Below are 13,706 nucleotides of genomic sequence, written 5' to 3' on the forward strand. Positions count from 1 at the left end.
TGTTGTTCGATAAATTCTTCCCAACCTGGCTGTAAGTTGATTTGTTTTCAGCTAATGCATTATTCTGAATCCCCTGCTCAGTCCCATGAGTAATAATGGAGTATCCCTGCCATGAAGCTTAGCCATCGAAGGATTGAAATTATCTTTTTAAACATTTGAAACAGATTTGAGAGAAAAATAAAATTTCGTGCTTACATTTTTCTCCCAACTTCTTTCAAAGGTACAATTTAATGTCAGAGAAATGTATACAATCTACATCCTGAAATGCTTTTTCTTCGCAGCCATCCATGAAACAGAGGAGTGCACCAAAGAATGAATGACAGTTAAATGTTAGAACCCCAAAGTACCCCCCCCAGCTCCCCTCTTCCACGCATAAGTGGCAGCGAGCAACGATTCCCCCGCCTCCCACTGGCAAAAAAAAAAGGCAAGCATCGGCACCACCACCGAGCACTCAAGCGTGACCAAAGACTTGGCGTTTCACCCAGCATTCGACATACCACAGGTTCTATCTCTCCCTAATAAGGGAAAAAGAGGTGTCTCCATTTTCCCAGCAAGCAGGGAGACATAACAAACAACTCACTGGTTTACGATGTTAGAAGTCTGTTACGTTGCTTTTATCGAGCTCTGTGCCCAAAGATCGCAAAGATCCCAGGTCTCCAGGCACATAACAAATATCCCGACGACACACAGGTCTCCTGTCATGAAACCAATCCTCGATCTGCCCATCTCAAGAGCTCTGAGATCCTAGGCTTCTGAATTCGAGCTGGACTCTTAGGCTGAGCCTTTGGCATGCTGAACAATGGCCAGTTATGGAACCTTGAGAGCGGGTCCCATTCCCACAAAGAACCATAGGCAGCATGTAACTGCAGGTCAGGGTCTTCAAAAGAAACGTGAAAGGGAAAAATAGAGATATCTAAGATGGAAATAGAGCTGTTTCCGAAGATGCAAGTAAAGGAGATGCTGTTATAGGCACCGTTAACCCTCCTAAGCTCCACCTTTCTACATCCTTATACCAATTATAGCCTCACAGTGTCTAGAGAGTATGTTACTCACAACAACAATGTGCAGTAGAGCATCTCTGAATGCACAACACGTTAAACCTTGAAGTGGATGGGTTGCAGTGAAAATATCCACTGTAGCCCACCCACTTTTAAATATACTCCCTGGCCACTTTATTAGGTACGGCAGTGGAACCTAGTGTAGCCTTCTGCTGTTGTAGCCCATCCAATTCAAGGTTCAGCATTTTGTGCATCCAGACATGCTCTTCTGCACTGTTGTAACACATCATTATTTGAGTTACTGTTCTCTTCCTGTCACCTTGGCTATTCTCCTCTGGCCTCTATCATACACAAAGCAGTTTTGCCCACAGGACTGCCACTCACTGGATGTTTTATGTTTCTCACACCATTCTCTGTAAGCTATAGAGACTGTTGTGCATGAAAATCCCTGGAGATCAGCAGTTTCTGAGATACTCTAACCATCCCATCTGGCACCAACAAACATTCCACGGTCAAAATCACATAGATCACATTTCTTCTCCATTCTGGTGTTTGGTCTGAACAATAACTGAACCTTGTGACCATCTCTGCATGTGTTTATGCATTATGTTGCTGCCACATGATTGGCTGATTAGATGTTTGCATTAATGAACAGGTGTATATAAATGCAAATACAGATCGTACTCCACTAGGGTGGCGGAGCGACCTGTAATTTATTAGTTGTAGGTATATGGTGATAGGTACCTTACCACCATAACGTCAATCCTAAATGCACAATTAGTTCAGCTTACAGTTATGAATTGCAGATTAATAGATGTTCGCCATTCTCAGTGGCAGATGTACACCTATCACATTTGAACTCTTGCAGAGATGGTCCCAACTTATCAACTCTGAGCCTACTACAGCATCTTCCAACTTCATGTCGTGACACTAACATTATTAAGCACCTCATAGCACTTCACTAGATAATCAGCAAACTATAGTTGGTAATAAGAACATTAATTTGGAAATAAGACAGATGACCATAAACTTTGGCAAAAATGGAAAATTTTAAGGTATCTTAAACAAAAAAATTGTCAGTGAAATACTGATGTTTAGAGAGGAATTCCAGAACTTTGTGTCTGAGTGGGTAAAGCAACAGATGTGAGTGACAGAATATAGATCAGTGCAGCACAGTACAGGCCCTCTGTACATGATGTTGTAATGACCCTTCAATTTACTATATGGTCAATCTAACCCTTTCTTCCCATCTAGCCCCCCTTTTTCATTCATCCTCGTGTTGATCTAAGAATCTCTTAAGTGCCCCTAATGGGGATAGATGTGGAAGACCATATAACCATAAGATATACAGTGGCATGCAAAAGTTCGGGCACCCTTGGTCAAAATTTCTGTTACTGTGAATAGTTAAGTGAGTAGAAGATGAACTGATGTCCAAAAGTCATGAAGTTAAAGAGGAAACATTCTTTTCAATATTTTAAGCAAGATTAGTGCATTATTTTTGTTTTGTACAATTTTACAGTGAAAAAAAGGAAAGGAGCACCATGCAAAAGTTTGAGTACCCCAAGAGATTTGAGCTCTCAGCTAATTTTTACCAAGGTCTCAGACCTTAATTAGCTTGTTAGGGCTATGGCTTGTTCACAGTCATTGTTAGGAAAGGCCCAGTGATGCAAATTTCAAAGCTTTATAAATACCCTGACTCCTCAAACCTTGTCCCAACAATCAGCAGCCATGGGCTCCTCTAAGCAGCTGCCTAGCTCTCTGAAAATTAAAATAAATGATGCCCACAAAGTAGGAGAAGGCTAGAAGAAGATAGCAATATGTTTTCAGGTAGCCGTTTCCACAGTTCGTAATGTAATTAAGAAATGGCAGTTAATAGGAATGGTGGAGGTCAAGTTGAGGTCTGGAAGACCAAGAAAACTTTCTGAGAGAACTGCTCGTAGAATTGCTGGAAAGGCAAATCAAAACCCCTGTTTGACTGCAAAAGACCTTCAGGAAGATTTAGCAGACTCTGGAGTGGTGGTGCACTGTTCCACTGTGCAGCGACACCTGCACAAATATGACCTTCATGAAAGAGTCATCAGAAGAAAACCTTTCCTGCATCCTCACCACAAAATTCAGCATCAGAAGTTTGCAAAAGAACATCTAAACAAGCCTGATGCATTGTGGAAACAAGTCCTGTGAAGTTAAAATGGAACTTTTTGGCCACAATGAGCAATGGTATGTTTGGAGAAAAAAGGATGCAGAATGTCATGAAAAGAACACCTCTCCAACTGTTAAGCATGGGGGTGGATCGATCATGCTTTGGGCTTGTGTTGCAGCCAGTGACATGGGGATCATTTCACTGGTAGAGGGAAGAATTAATTCAATTAAATACCAGCAAATTCTGGAAGCAAGCGTCACACCGTCTGTAAAAAAAGCTGATGAAAAGAGAATGGCTTCTACAACAGGATAATGATCCTAAGCACACCTGAAAATCCACAATGGACTACTCAAGAGGCGCAAGCTGAAGGTTTTGCTATGGCCTTCAAGTCCCCCGACCTAAACATCATCAAAAATCTGTGTATAGACCTCAAAAGAGCAGTGCGTGCAAGAAGGCCCAAGAATCTTACAGAACTAGAAGCCTTTTGCGAGGAGGAATGGGCGAAAATCCCCCAAACAAGAATTGAAAGACTTAGCTGGCTACAGAAAGCATTTACAAGCTGTGATACTTGCCAAAGGGGGTGCTACTAAGTACTGACCATACACAGTGCCCAAACTTTTGCTTCGGGCCCTTTTCCATTTTTGTTATTTTGAAACTGTGAAAGATGGAGATAAAAAAGTAATCTTGCTTAAAATATTAAAGAAATGTGTCATCTTTAACTTTATGCCTTTTGGAAATCAGGTCATCTTTTACTCAGTTAGCTATTCACAGTAACAGAAATTTTGACCGGGGTGCCCAAACCTTTGCATGCCACTGTAGGAGCAAAGTAGGCCATTCAGCCCATCAAGTCTGCTCTGCCATTCAATCATGGGCTGATCCAATTCTTCCTGTCATCCCCACTCCCCTGCTTTCTCCCCATACCCTTTGATGCCCTGGCTATCTCTCTGTGCCTTAAATGCACCCAATGACTTGGCCTCCACAGCCACTCGTGGCTACATATTCCACAGATTTACCACCCTCTGACTAAAGTAATTTCTCTGCATTTCTGTTCTAAATGGACGTCTTCAATTCTGAAGTCATGCCCTCTTGTCCTAGACTCTCCTACCATGGGAAATAATTTTGCTGTATCATTCGGCCTAGAAACATACAGAACGTTTCTATGAGATTCCCCCCCCCCCCCCCCATTCTCCTAAACTCCAAGGAATACAGCCCAAGAGTTGCCAGACGTTCCTTATACAGTAACCCTTTCATTCCTGGAATCATTCTCCTGAATCTTCTATGAACATTCTCTAATGCCAATAGACTCTTTCTAAAATAAGGAGCCCAAAACTGCACACAATACTCCGTGTGGTCTCACAAGTGCCTTACAGAGCTTCAACATCACATCCCTGCTCTTATATTCTATACCTCTAGAAATGAATGCCAACATTGCGTTCGCCTTCTTCACCACCCACTCAACCTGGAGGTTAACCTTTAGGGTGTCTTGCACAAGGACTCCCAAGTCTCTTTGTATCTCTGCATTTTGAATTCTCTCCCCATCTAAACAATAGTCTGCTTTTAGTGTCTTCTTTGATATTAGTTGCCAGCTTCCTCTCATAATTTAAAAAAAAATGCAAGGAAAAAGCGAAGTCCACTTACCCACTTACCTCACCAAAGCCTGAATGAGCCAAAGCCCTACCACTCTGCTTCACACCACTCCGTCAATGACAGCTCCTTTGATGACCGCTCCACTAGGCAGTGACTCCCTGTTATGCCTGTATCTTCCCTGCTCTCCAACTTGTGATTGGTGCTCCGGTTATAGCCGAGTTCCCTCAAAAGTTTTCCCCTTTTAAACTTTGCTCTTGGACCTGTGTGCCACTCCTCTCTCGGAGCTCTCCAACTCATGGTTGGTGCTCCGTTTAGTGAAGCATAGTGAGAAATTAACTTTACACTGTACTGTATCATCAAATGATCATTCTGACAAGAATGTATTGTCAGAATCTATATCAAATCTGACATTTGTCCTTCCCCCATACAAGGATTACTTAATAGCAATTAGCTGCAAGAGTCTATTAATTTCCTTTACCCTCTTAGACCTCCTCCTGAACTGTTACTCATTTTATTTAATTCAGGAAAGCAATCTGTGTACCAGCTGATCCGATAAGCAGTTCATATAATTAACTGGTAATAGATCTGTGCTAGAGAAGTGGATGCAATACATTGAAATGCCTATCTGGTCATGGTATGCTCACTTTGCCAAGCATACATCTTCTGCTTGTTAAGCTGGTGCAGTGATCTCTCCATCCAGGAGGAACTGGTAAATCAGTATTGCTCACCAGGAATTTACAATAATGTTTTTGTCTCTGTAATATCTGGAATTAATATTGTTTGATATGCAATAACAGTATTTGGCTGAACATGCCTCTACAGTGATGAAATGTGAAGTACCTTGATGATTAAATAAGAGTTGCACAGAAGCCCAGATGCTGTGATTTGATTATGTATATTATTTACTCTGGTATTTGGCTGATATCTTATGATTTTGTCCAATTTGTTCTGGAAGCCAAGGCGGTGAGAATTTTTTCCCAAAATGGAATGATCTATGGTTTTGCTTACCTAAAATTGTTTCTCTTCCCCTACTCACATTCTACCTCCCAGCATGTTTTACTGGCAGTAACTCTTAACAATTTGACAATGCCTGCATGTTATTTCCAACTCAGTGAGTATTGTGGTTAAAAGCAACCTCTATTTATATTGATAGTGAATTAACTTTGACAGACCTCATCAGTGAAACAAATATAATTATTCACCTGCTCACCAAGAAGTGCTCATTCCAAATTTCTTGATGTGTGGCAATTAAATTGCATGGAATGATAGCACTGTGTGTAAAAGGTTGGAGGGATAAAGCACAAGGGATTCTGCAGATGCTAAAAATCCGAAGTATACAACGCACACAAAATGTTGGAGGAGCTCAACAGGTCAAGTAGCATCTATGGCGAGGAATAAACCGTTGGTGTCAGGACATGAAGGGTTTTTTCATTAGGTGATGACACTATTTGCTAATAAGGGCAGTTAGCTCACTGAGGGTCACAACAAGCTTGTATAAGAATTTTTAATGCAGTCATCTGTAGGAGAATTTCTTAAGCCATTGAATTAAAGAATGTGATGTTGGCAAGAGCAGCAGACGCTAGTATGAACACCTCACTTGATGAGGCAATTTAACATAAATTGATAAGTGCTGGTACTTTAAGTATTGATGAAGGTCTCAGCCTGAAACATTGAATATTTATTCTTCTCCGTAGATGCTGCCTGACCTGCTGAGTTCTTCCAGTATTTTGTGTATTGTATACCCATTGTAACTCATTGGATGTGTGTGTCCCAGATCAATTAATGCCAGAGATACAGTGATTACACATATAATTTCCCATTTAACTTTACAGTAATCAAAAGTAATGTCATTGTTGTCAGCTTCATCTGTAATATTTAGTTGCCAGTTGTCGTCTTATTGTTATCAGAGTTGACATCTTATAGTTATCAGAGTTGACAGTAAGTTGTGATTGTTTTAAGGTCTCTAACTTGTGAGACCATGGATCTGCGCCCTCTCCAGGGCGCAGGCCTGGGCAAGGTTGAATGGAAAATCAGCAGTTGCCCATACAGCGAGTCTCCCCTCTCCATACTACTGATGTTGCCCAAGGGAAGGGTAAGGGCCAATACAGCTTAGCACCAGTGTCGTCACAGGAGTTGCCAGAAAGGGGTTGAAGGCAACGTTTGAACTGCCTTAGGGACTCCAGCTCCAGATTTGTCCTCAGGGTTTATTCCCTAAGCCTTTCCCATGAGTGGGTATGGCCGCAAGGCAGCGGAGGTTTAAAGTCAGAGTTTTCCCTCTCTTAAATGGACTGCCTTTCCAGGCTGATGAAGCACTAGCTTTAAGGCGCCAGGACCTGCCTTCGCCCCTTCTCCTGTCAGTAGAAACATTTCCGCCAGGCTTCGAGGCTAAGCCACACGAGAAAGCCAGGAGTTGGGCTTGGTTGTCAGAGGCTATTTGAGGCACGTGCCATGAGGAGCACTTTTAGGTAGTGGGAGCTTGTCCCCACCACTACCCCTTGGCTTGACAACCTTGGAACCTCTAACTGGTACTGATCCCAATATCACTTCTGTCATATTGAGATCTCCATGGAGTCACAGCTTCAATTGCAAAGACTACAGAGTTCTACATGCAGTGTCCTCTTTATTATTATATACCTCCTGTGCCTAATAAAGTGGCCTCTAGGTATAGGTGCTGCAGTCCATCCAGTTCAAGGTTCAACGTGTTGTGCATTCAGAGGGTTTCTTCTGCATACTGTTGTTGTAACAAAAGGTTATTTAAGTCACCTTCCTGTCAGCTTGAACTAATCTAGTCATTCTCCTCTGACCTCTCTCATTAACAAGGCATTTTTGCCCACAGAACTACTGCTCACAGGATTTTCTTTTTTGTTTCTCGCACCATTCTCTGACCTCTAGAGCTGTGTGTGAAAATCCCAGGAGATCATGGTTTCTGACCACCCTGTCAAAGTCACTTCGATCACATTTCATCCCCAATCTGATGCTTACCTGAATAATAATTAAATCTCTTGACCATTTCTGCATGTTTTTATGCCTTGAACTGCTGCCACATGATTGGCTGATTATGTTTCTATTAATGAGCAGGTGGTTGGGTGTACCTAATAAAGTCACCAGTGAGTGTATTTTGCAATGACATCCTTTGTTTACTGTCTCTGCAGCTAATCGAAGAGGCAATGCTATGACGTCTGTTCTTGCCAAAGAACTCACCAAGGATGATGCCATCAGTCAAACTGTAAGTAAAAAACAGAAGATGGCGGAAGAGAAAAATGTCGTGCCACCAGTGGAAGAAGATGAGATGCTGGAAGATATTCTCACCCGCTCCAACTAAATCCATAGGAAGTATCTGGAATTTACAATACAGTGCCATAAAGCCAATGCTTTGGAATGATGCTTGTTTAAACTCTGAATCTGAATGTGCTACAGTTGAATTTTTTTTTTCTGGACGAGTATCTCACCTGGAAACAATGGCACTACCCCAAGAGTACACAGGTGATTTTTCTTTATGTAGATCTAAAACAGATGTGAGGATTTGGGGTATTGAGCAGAATGGTTGAGATGCCTATGCATAATACAGTTTCTAAATATTGGTTTTAGCACTGCTGCAGTGCAGATTTTGTCTTGAAGAGCCAAAATGGTTTTCCATTGGTTATTTGTTCTCACCTTTACAACATATCATTGATTTCCATCTTTGGGTTTTATTCTTGACTGGTTACTGAGATTTAAACAAAAAATTGCACATCAAACTCATGGGCCACTTAAAATAAATTGCTAGGTCTCAATATGCACATTATTAATGTTGTACAATATTTTAGTTTGATTGTGACTGCTTCCTGTATCATAGACCACAAGTGGAAATTAATATTGTACACAGTATAAAACCTGATAATGCATTGAAGTGTGAATTAAAGTATGAATAGCACATAACGAGTTATAATGGGGAAAAAAGAACAAATCTGTTTATGTGGACAGCTAAAATGCTTTCACTATTAATGACAGTCAGAATGTTACACAGCAGAAACCAGATTTGTTTTAGCAGTTTTCAAAAGTAAGCTGGAAGATAACCTTTAAGTATTACTGCTTCTTCATTAATACTTTTCTCATCCCTCTTCTCACTCAGTTTGTTGTCATGGGACAGACAATTTGAAAATGGTATGTTTCTTGCTTTTGCACATTGACTTTCTTAGAACTGCTCAGTGCACAACATGGGATCATTTCCACTGTGCTAAAGATCACAAGTTGGAACTGTCATGTTTGACAGAGGGAGGAATAATAAATGTTATGGTGCCAAAAGGGGAGATACTAACTTAAAATCCAGTGGTTAAATCATTATTTCATTCAAATGTAGTATAGGAAAAAAAATTTCTAGTGATTAGGTCAAGTTTAATGTTCCAAGCAGTTCACTCTAGGAGTCTAGGTGTTCTTCTTGCATCTTTTTAGTGGTGAAATCTAAAGGACAGACAGCTCCTGAAGTACTATTGTGTTCCTATGTGATATTTCATCAGTTCCATTCAAATGAAAATTTATTAAAGCATGATTTCTGCTCCATTTGTTAATGCTAACATCCTTCAAGTTTGAAAATTTTCATGCAGACAAGGATTTTTTTAGACAAACTATAGACATATCTATTGTTAAGTTGCAATTCTCAAGACTTCCTGCAAAAATATTATTAGATCTTCAAGGGCCATTCTTTCCACCATGGATGAAAACTGCAGATACACATTATGGGTAATTCCTAATTGGGAAATGGAAATGAACCAGAAAAATTACCTCATAAGTTCTGATTATTAGGAAACAGCTAAAAGGAGACTAGAACTGAAGGAAGCTGAACTATAAGGTGTGTTTATTATTTATCCAAACCAGTATCATTACTATGTATATTTTTCGGTAAAGTTTTATCATGTTGAATTGATGTCGATCAATAATCCATGCAGATTGCACAGGAGCAGCTGATAATGAATTTGAGGTGGGCTTGAAGTCCCAATTGAAATAAAGTACTGCTGTATCTGTTCTATTTTAATCTCTGCTGAGACCCATCTGACTGAAGTAATGGAGTTGTCTTCAGATTCATAGGATTTACTACTGTAAGTGTAGACAAACTTTGGGCATTTATTGCCAGATGTATTTGCTGTGCCTGTCTTATTCTGTTCTATATAACATCTTTGAAAATATCCTTTGAGCATTTGTATGTTCATATCACATGACCTATTAACCACCACCTTCTATTAGAAGAAATTCCTACAGAATTTATTTTTTTATATAAAAAGAACTGAAGAAATTGAACCTTTGTGCTTCAGAGAATCTTCCTATATTTTAAATAAATGCACGCTTGAGCTATTCTGGCTGAGGAAAAAAAAACATTAAATACTTTGCCAAGGAGTTGTGTTGCAAACAGCCACTGTCTGCTAACCTACACAGACTAATTCTATTTCTTGACAGTGTTGTCATCCAAATATTAGCAACTGATGCCTTTTCACCAGTGCCTGGACCAGTTTAAACAAAATTCCTTCCATTAACAAAAATCTATGTTTACACTCTTTTATAAAATTGGTGTATTTGAAAACATTTGCAAATAATTTTTTTAAATCTCTGAAAAATGGTTGATGTAGTCCTTTTTACAGCAATAGACAATGAAAAGGAAATCTCGCATCATTTGCCACTAGGCCTGTGCAACAAGCCCAACAGATTTCTTCACCTTTCATACAAGTTCACTGATCAAGTACCATAGATTTCCATTACCTCTCCAAGGTCACTAGAAAAAGAAAGGTCAGTATCGGAGTAATAAGACACCTTTTGACTCAGTGGCAATGGTTATGACACACTTAAGTCTGACTTGAGCAAATTCAATTGTTTCATACAATTCCACAAGTAGATGCCGGTTTGAATAATAGTCAACGTGAATACTCAGTGTAATACCAAATGTAGTACTTGAGAACAGATGCAAATGAAATTTTTTCCCATTTTTGATCAGTTCTATTTGCTAGGTAACTTGTATTGTCTTGAAATAATTTTACCCCTGAGTTGAAACAACTTCAGTTGTCTCTTGATCTTCAGTGTACTAATCCATGTTTAGATAAATTTACACTATGAAGTTCGATCAACACTTGGAATAATGTTTTCATAAACGTTACACAATCCTGGTGAATCTGGACTTTACATACATATTTTCTCTGTGCAAATCATGCCCCTTGCTTAGTTGCTCTGTGATATCTGAAGGTAATGTGTTAATTCTGTGCCAATATCTTTGTTCCTGTTTAGATCAGAACAGTGTCTGCAGCCTTGCTGTCCAGATAATCAGGTGATGCACTTGGTACTATGGCAACATGGGGTTCCCAACCAGGGAACACTGATTACACTGACCCTTTGCTTAATGGTATTGGTCTGTGGCAAATCACCCAATAATAATAAATTGAGCAAATGTTTACAAATGGATATCAGATGCTACGAAATCAGTGCATATTCTGTTCATTGTGCATGTTTTATCTTCATGTCTATGGGAAGCTGATGGTGTTGTTGATATCTATATATCAGCAGCCAAGTTTAATTATTACTAGCACATCTGAAGCACTGGTTTTTATAATAACTCGAGTCTATAGATTGCTATGTAACTGTGCAAATGGTAGCACACTGGCTTCTACCTTAATTCAGACTCTTGAGTCTTTATGCACAGGAGATGTTCAGGAATGGTGTTTTCTCAGGGTGGATTAAACCGTAGTCCAGATTACATAAAGATTGTTCCCTTTCTGTTTAAAGTGGCCCTGCTCCGTTCTGAAAGGTGTTAGTATGTGCATTTAGCAATGACAGTCCTTACAGCACCTTTCCCAGGTCTAGAAATGAGCGAGTCCTGCTGCAAGCATCAGCACTAAGATTTTGTGTTACCCCCAAGACCTCTACACACTGATCACAGGATATGCCAGACTGCATCAAGAACCTGCACTAAGTGATGTGAAAGTCCTGCTGAAACTTATGAACCTGTAAATATAGCTGTGGTTGACTTAAGTTATTGAGTTCAAATGTTCTTAAGTACTTTAGGACAGAGGTAACCATAAGAAACTGTGGTATAAAAATAAGAATTAATCTCAGTATAATTACAAATGTGTTCATTATGCAGGTGGGTGTGGCAGGAAGAAACCTTAGACAACTTGTTAATCATTCTAATTGTTGCTCTTTGAAAGAGCAAAACTAAGAGCATTTCATGTAAGTGAGAGTCCTGTAGGTTTACACATTTAGTTACTGCATCTTATTCACTAATTTAGGTTATAGATAATTTCACATCATGGTTATGTATTATTGGTGCCTGGGCTGGCATTATTTTATTGCATTTAAAGATGTGCAGAGGATTCATCATTTTTATAGAGTTTAAATTGTTATTTAACTTCCTACATCTATTTCATAATATGCAAATTATTTAAATCTGCTTAATCCAGCTCCTTTTTCCCGAACATGCATAATCTAGTGGAAGTTGCTGGTCAGCTGATTATGAATTTTTATTGCTCTTGAGAAAGAATGTCACATTCCCAGTTTGTGGATTTTTTTTTGTATTTAAGATGACCACAGTGTTGTGAATTTTATTTTCCCGTCTTAATATTTTAGAATCATGGTTCAGGAAATTAACCTGTGTAGAGCACGCTATGTTTCTGAGGAAACAACCAGATTGATGTTATTTCTTGGCACTGTAATCATGTAAAGATTAGACTACAAAACTGAGAGCAGGTTTACGAAAAATGCACCAAGTGACCTTGTACTTCATTAGCCGTGGCAGAGGAGTGGGGTGGTGAGGGTTGTGCGGAGGAACGGAACTCTGAATTATTTTCTGTAGGCACGTACCTCTCTGTTCCATGTCTCTTCCTACAACTAAAAAGCATTCAATGGAAAGTTAATGCAGTGTGATTAAGTAATGTAATAGTAGTGACTCGATGATAGAGTAATGTAAACTGCCTAAGAAGTCACTGCTCCCGTCATCAGCTTTGATGTGTGGTTCTCAATATTACTAAGATATGGCATCAAGACTACCTGTTAAGATATCTAATTGTTACTTGGGTCCAATTGAAAAGAAAATTCATTAGGAACTAGATAATATAAGCAATTATAGCATTTCCAAATGCTTTATTATTTGTCCAGGGGTAGCATGTGCAGATTGATATTCAGTGTTATGTTACTCGGGGATATATATATATGTAGAAGTATTTGTCAAACCACTGTTTTTTTTCTTTGTAATGGAGATTGTCCCTCTACACTTTGCCTATAAGTAGATTTGCAGGTCAGAGAGGAGGCTGATGGCTGGAAACTCCCACAAGGATGCTCTATATATCAGTAATAGGGTTAGTTCCTTTCCATGTTACCTTGTCACATTATCACTGGAATGCAAGGGTTAAATGTACATTATTTGTCCTTTGCACTGTCATTGGAACTGGAAGTTAAATGAATGTCTGTTTTGTAAAACAACTTGGAAGTAGTTGTTCAGAATGTTTGCAATAAGAAAAGTAAGCCCTCATACATTTGTGTCTTTGTGCAGACTAAAAGCTCTGAGGCTCTGTCTGCTGGGATTGCTTTGAAAATGGCAATATAAAATATAGTGTTTCTTTTTCTTGGAAGAATTTTTGAATAGAAATTAATTTCTTTTTGCGTTGGAACATAATTTTATTAAATGTGTGATTCAGATTGTAAATAAAGAACTATTATATCAAATTGCACTGTTGTACTTTGGAGTGTGGTGTCTTAATGCCTGATTGTCTTTAAGGCTGGTGTAAGAATGAACATGGAGCATAGAACAGTATAACATGTGCCCTTCGGCCCTTGATGCTGCACTGAACTTTGAACCTTATCTACGATCAATCAATCAAACCCTTCCCTCCTACATAGTTCTCCATTGTTCTATCATCCATGTACTTATCTATTAAATGCCGCTGGTGTATCATTCTCTTTCATTTCCCCTAGCAGTGCTTTCCAAGTACCCACCCACCCTCTGTGCAAAAATACTGACATCCCCC

The 13,706-nt window shown here is 39.4% G+C and overlaps 1 protein-coding gene across 2 annotated transcripts in view; it reads left to right on the forward strand.

Moving 5' to 3' along the window:
* Window positions 1-13,404, forward strand: part of LOC140739253 (protein diaphanous homolog 1) — a 174,489-nt gene extending 161,085 nt beyond the window's left edge. The window contains exon 11 of one of the 2 annotated variants that reach the window (XM_073067394.1): window positions 7,878-13,404. In XM_073067394.1, coding sequence (XP_072923495.1) covers window positions 7,878-8,047 — 170 coding nt within the window. In that variant the 3' untranslated portion in view covers window positions 8,048-13,404. The remainder of the gene's footprint in view (window positions 1-7,877) is intronic. The other variant, XM_073067395.1, reaches the window with a different exon arrangement.
* Window positions 13,405-13,706: the final 302 nt, after the last annotated feature.

The sequence above is a fragment of the Hemitrygon akajei genome, chromosome 15, assembly GCF_048418815.1.
Source record: "Hemitrygon akajei chromosome 15, sHemAka1.3, whole genome shotgun sequence".
NCBI classification, from domain to species: Eukaryota; Metazoa; Chordata; class Chondrichthyes; order Myliobatiformes; family Dasyatidae; genus Hemitrygon; species Hemitrygon akajei.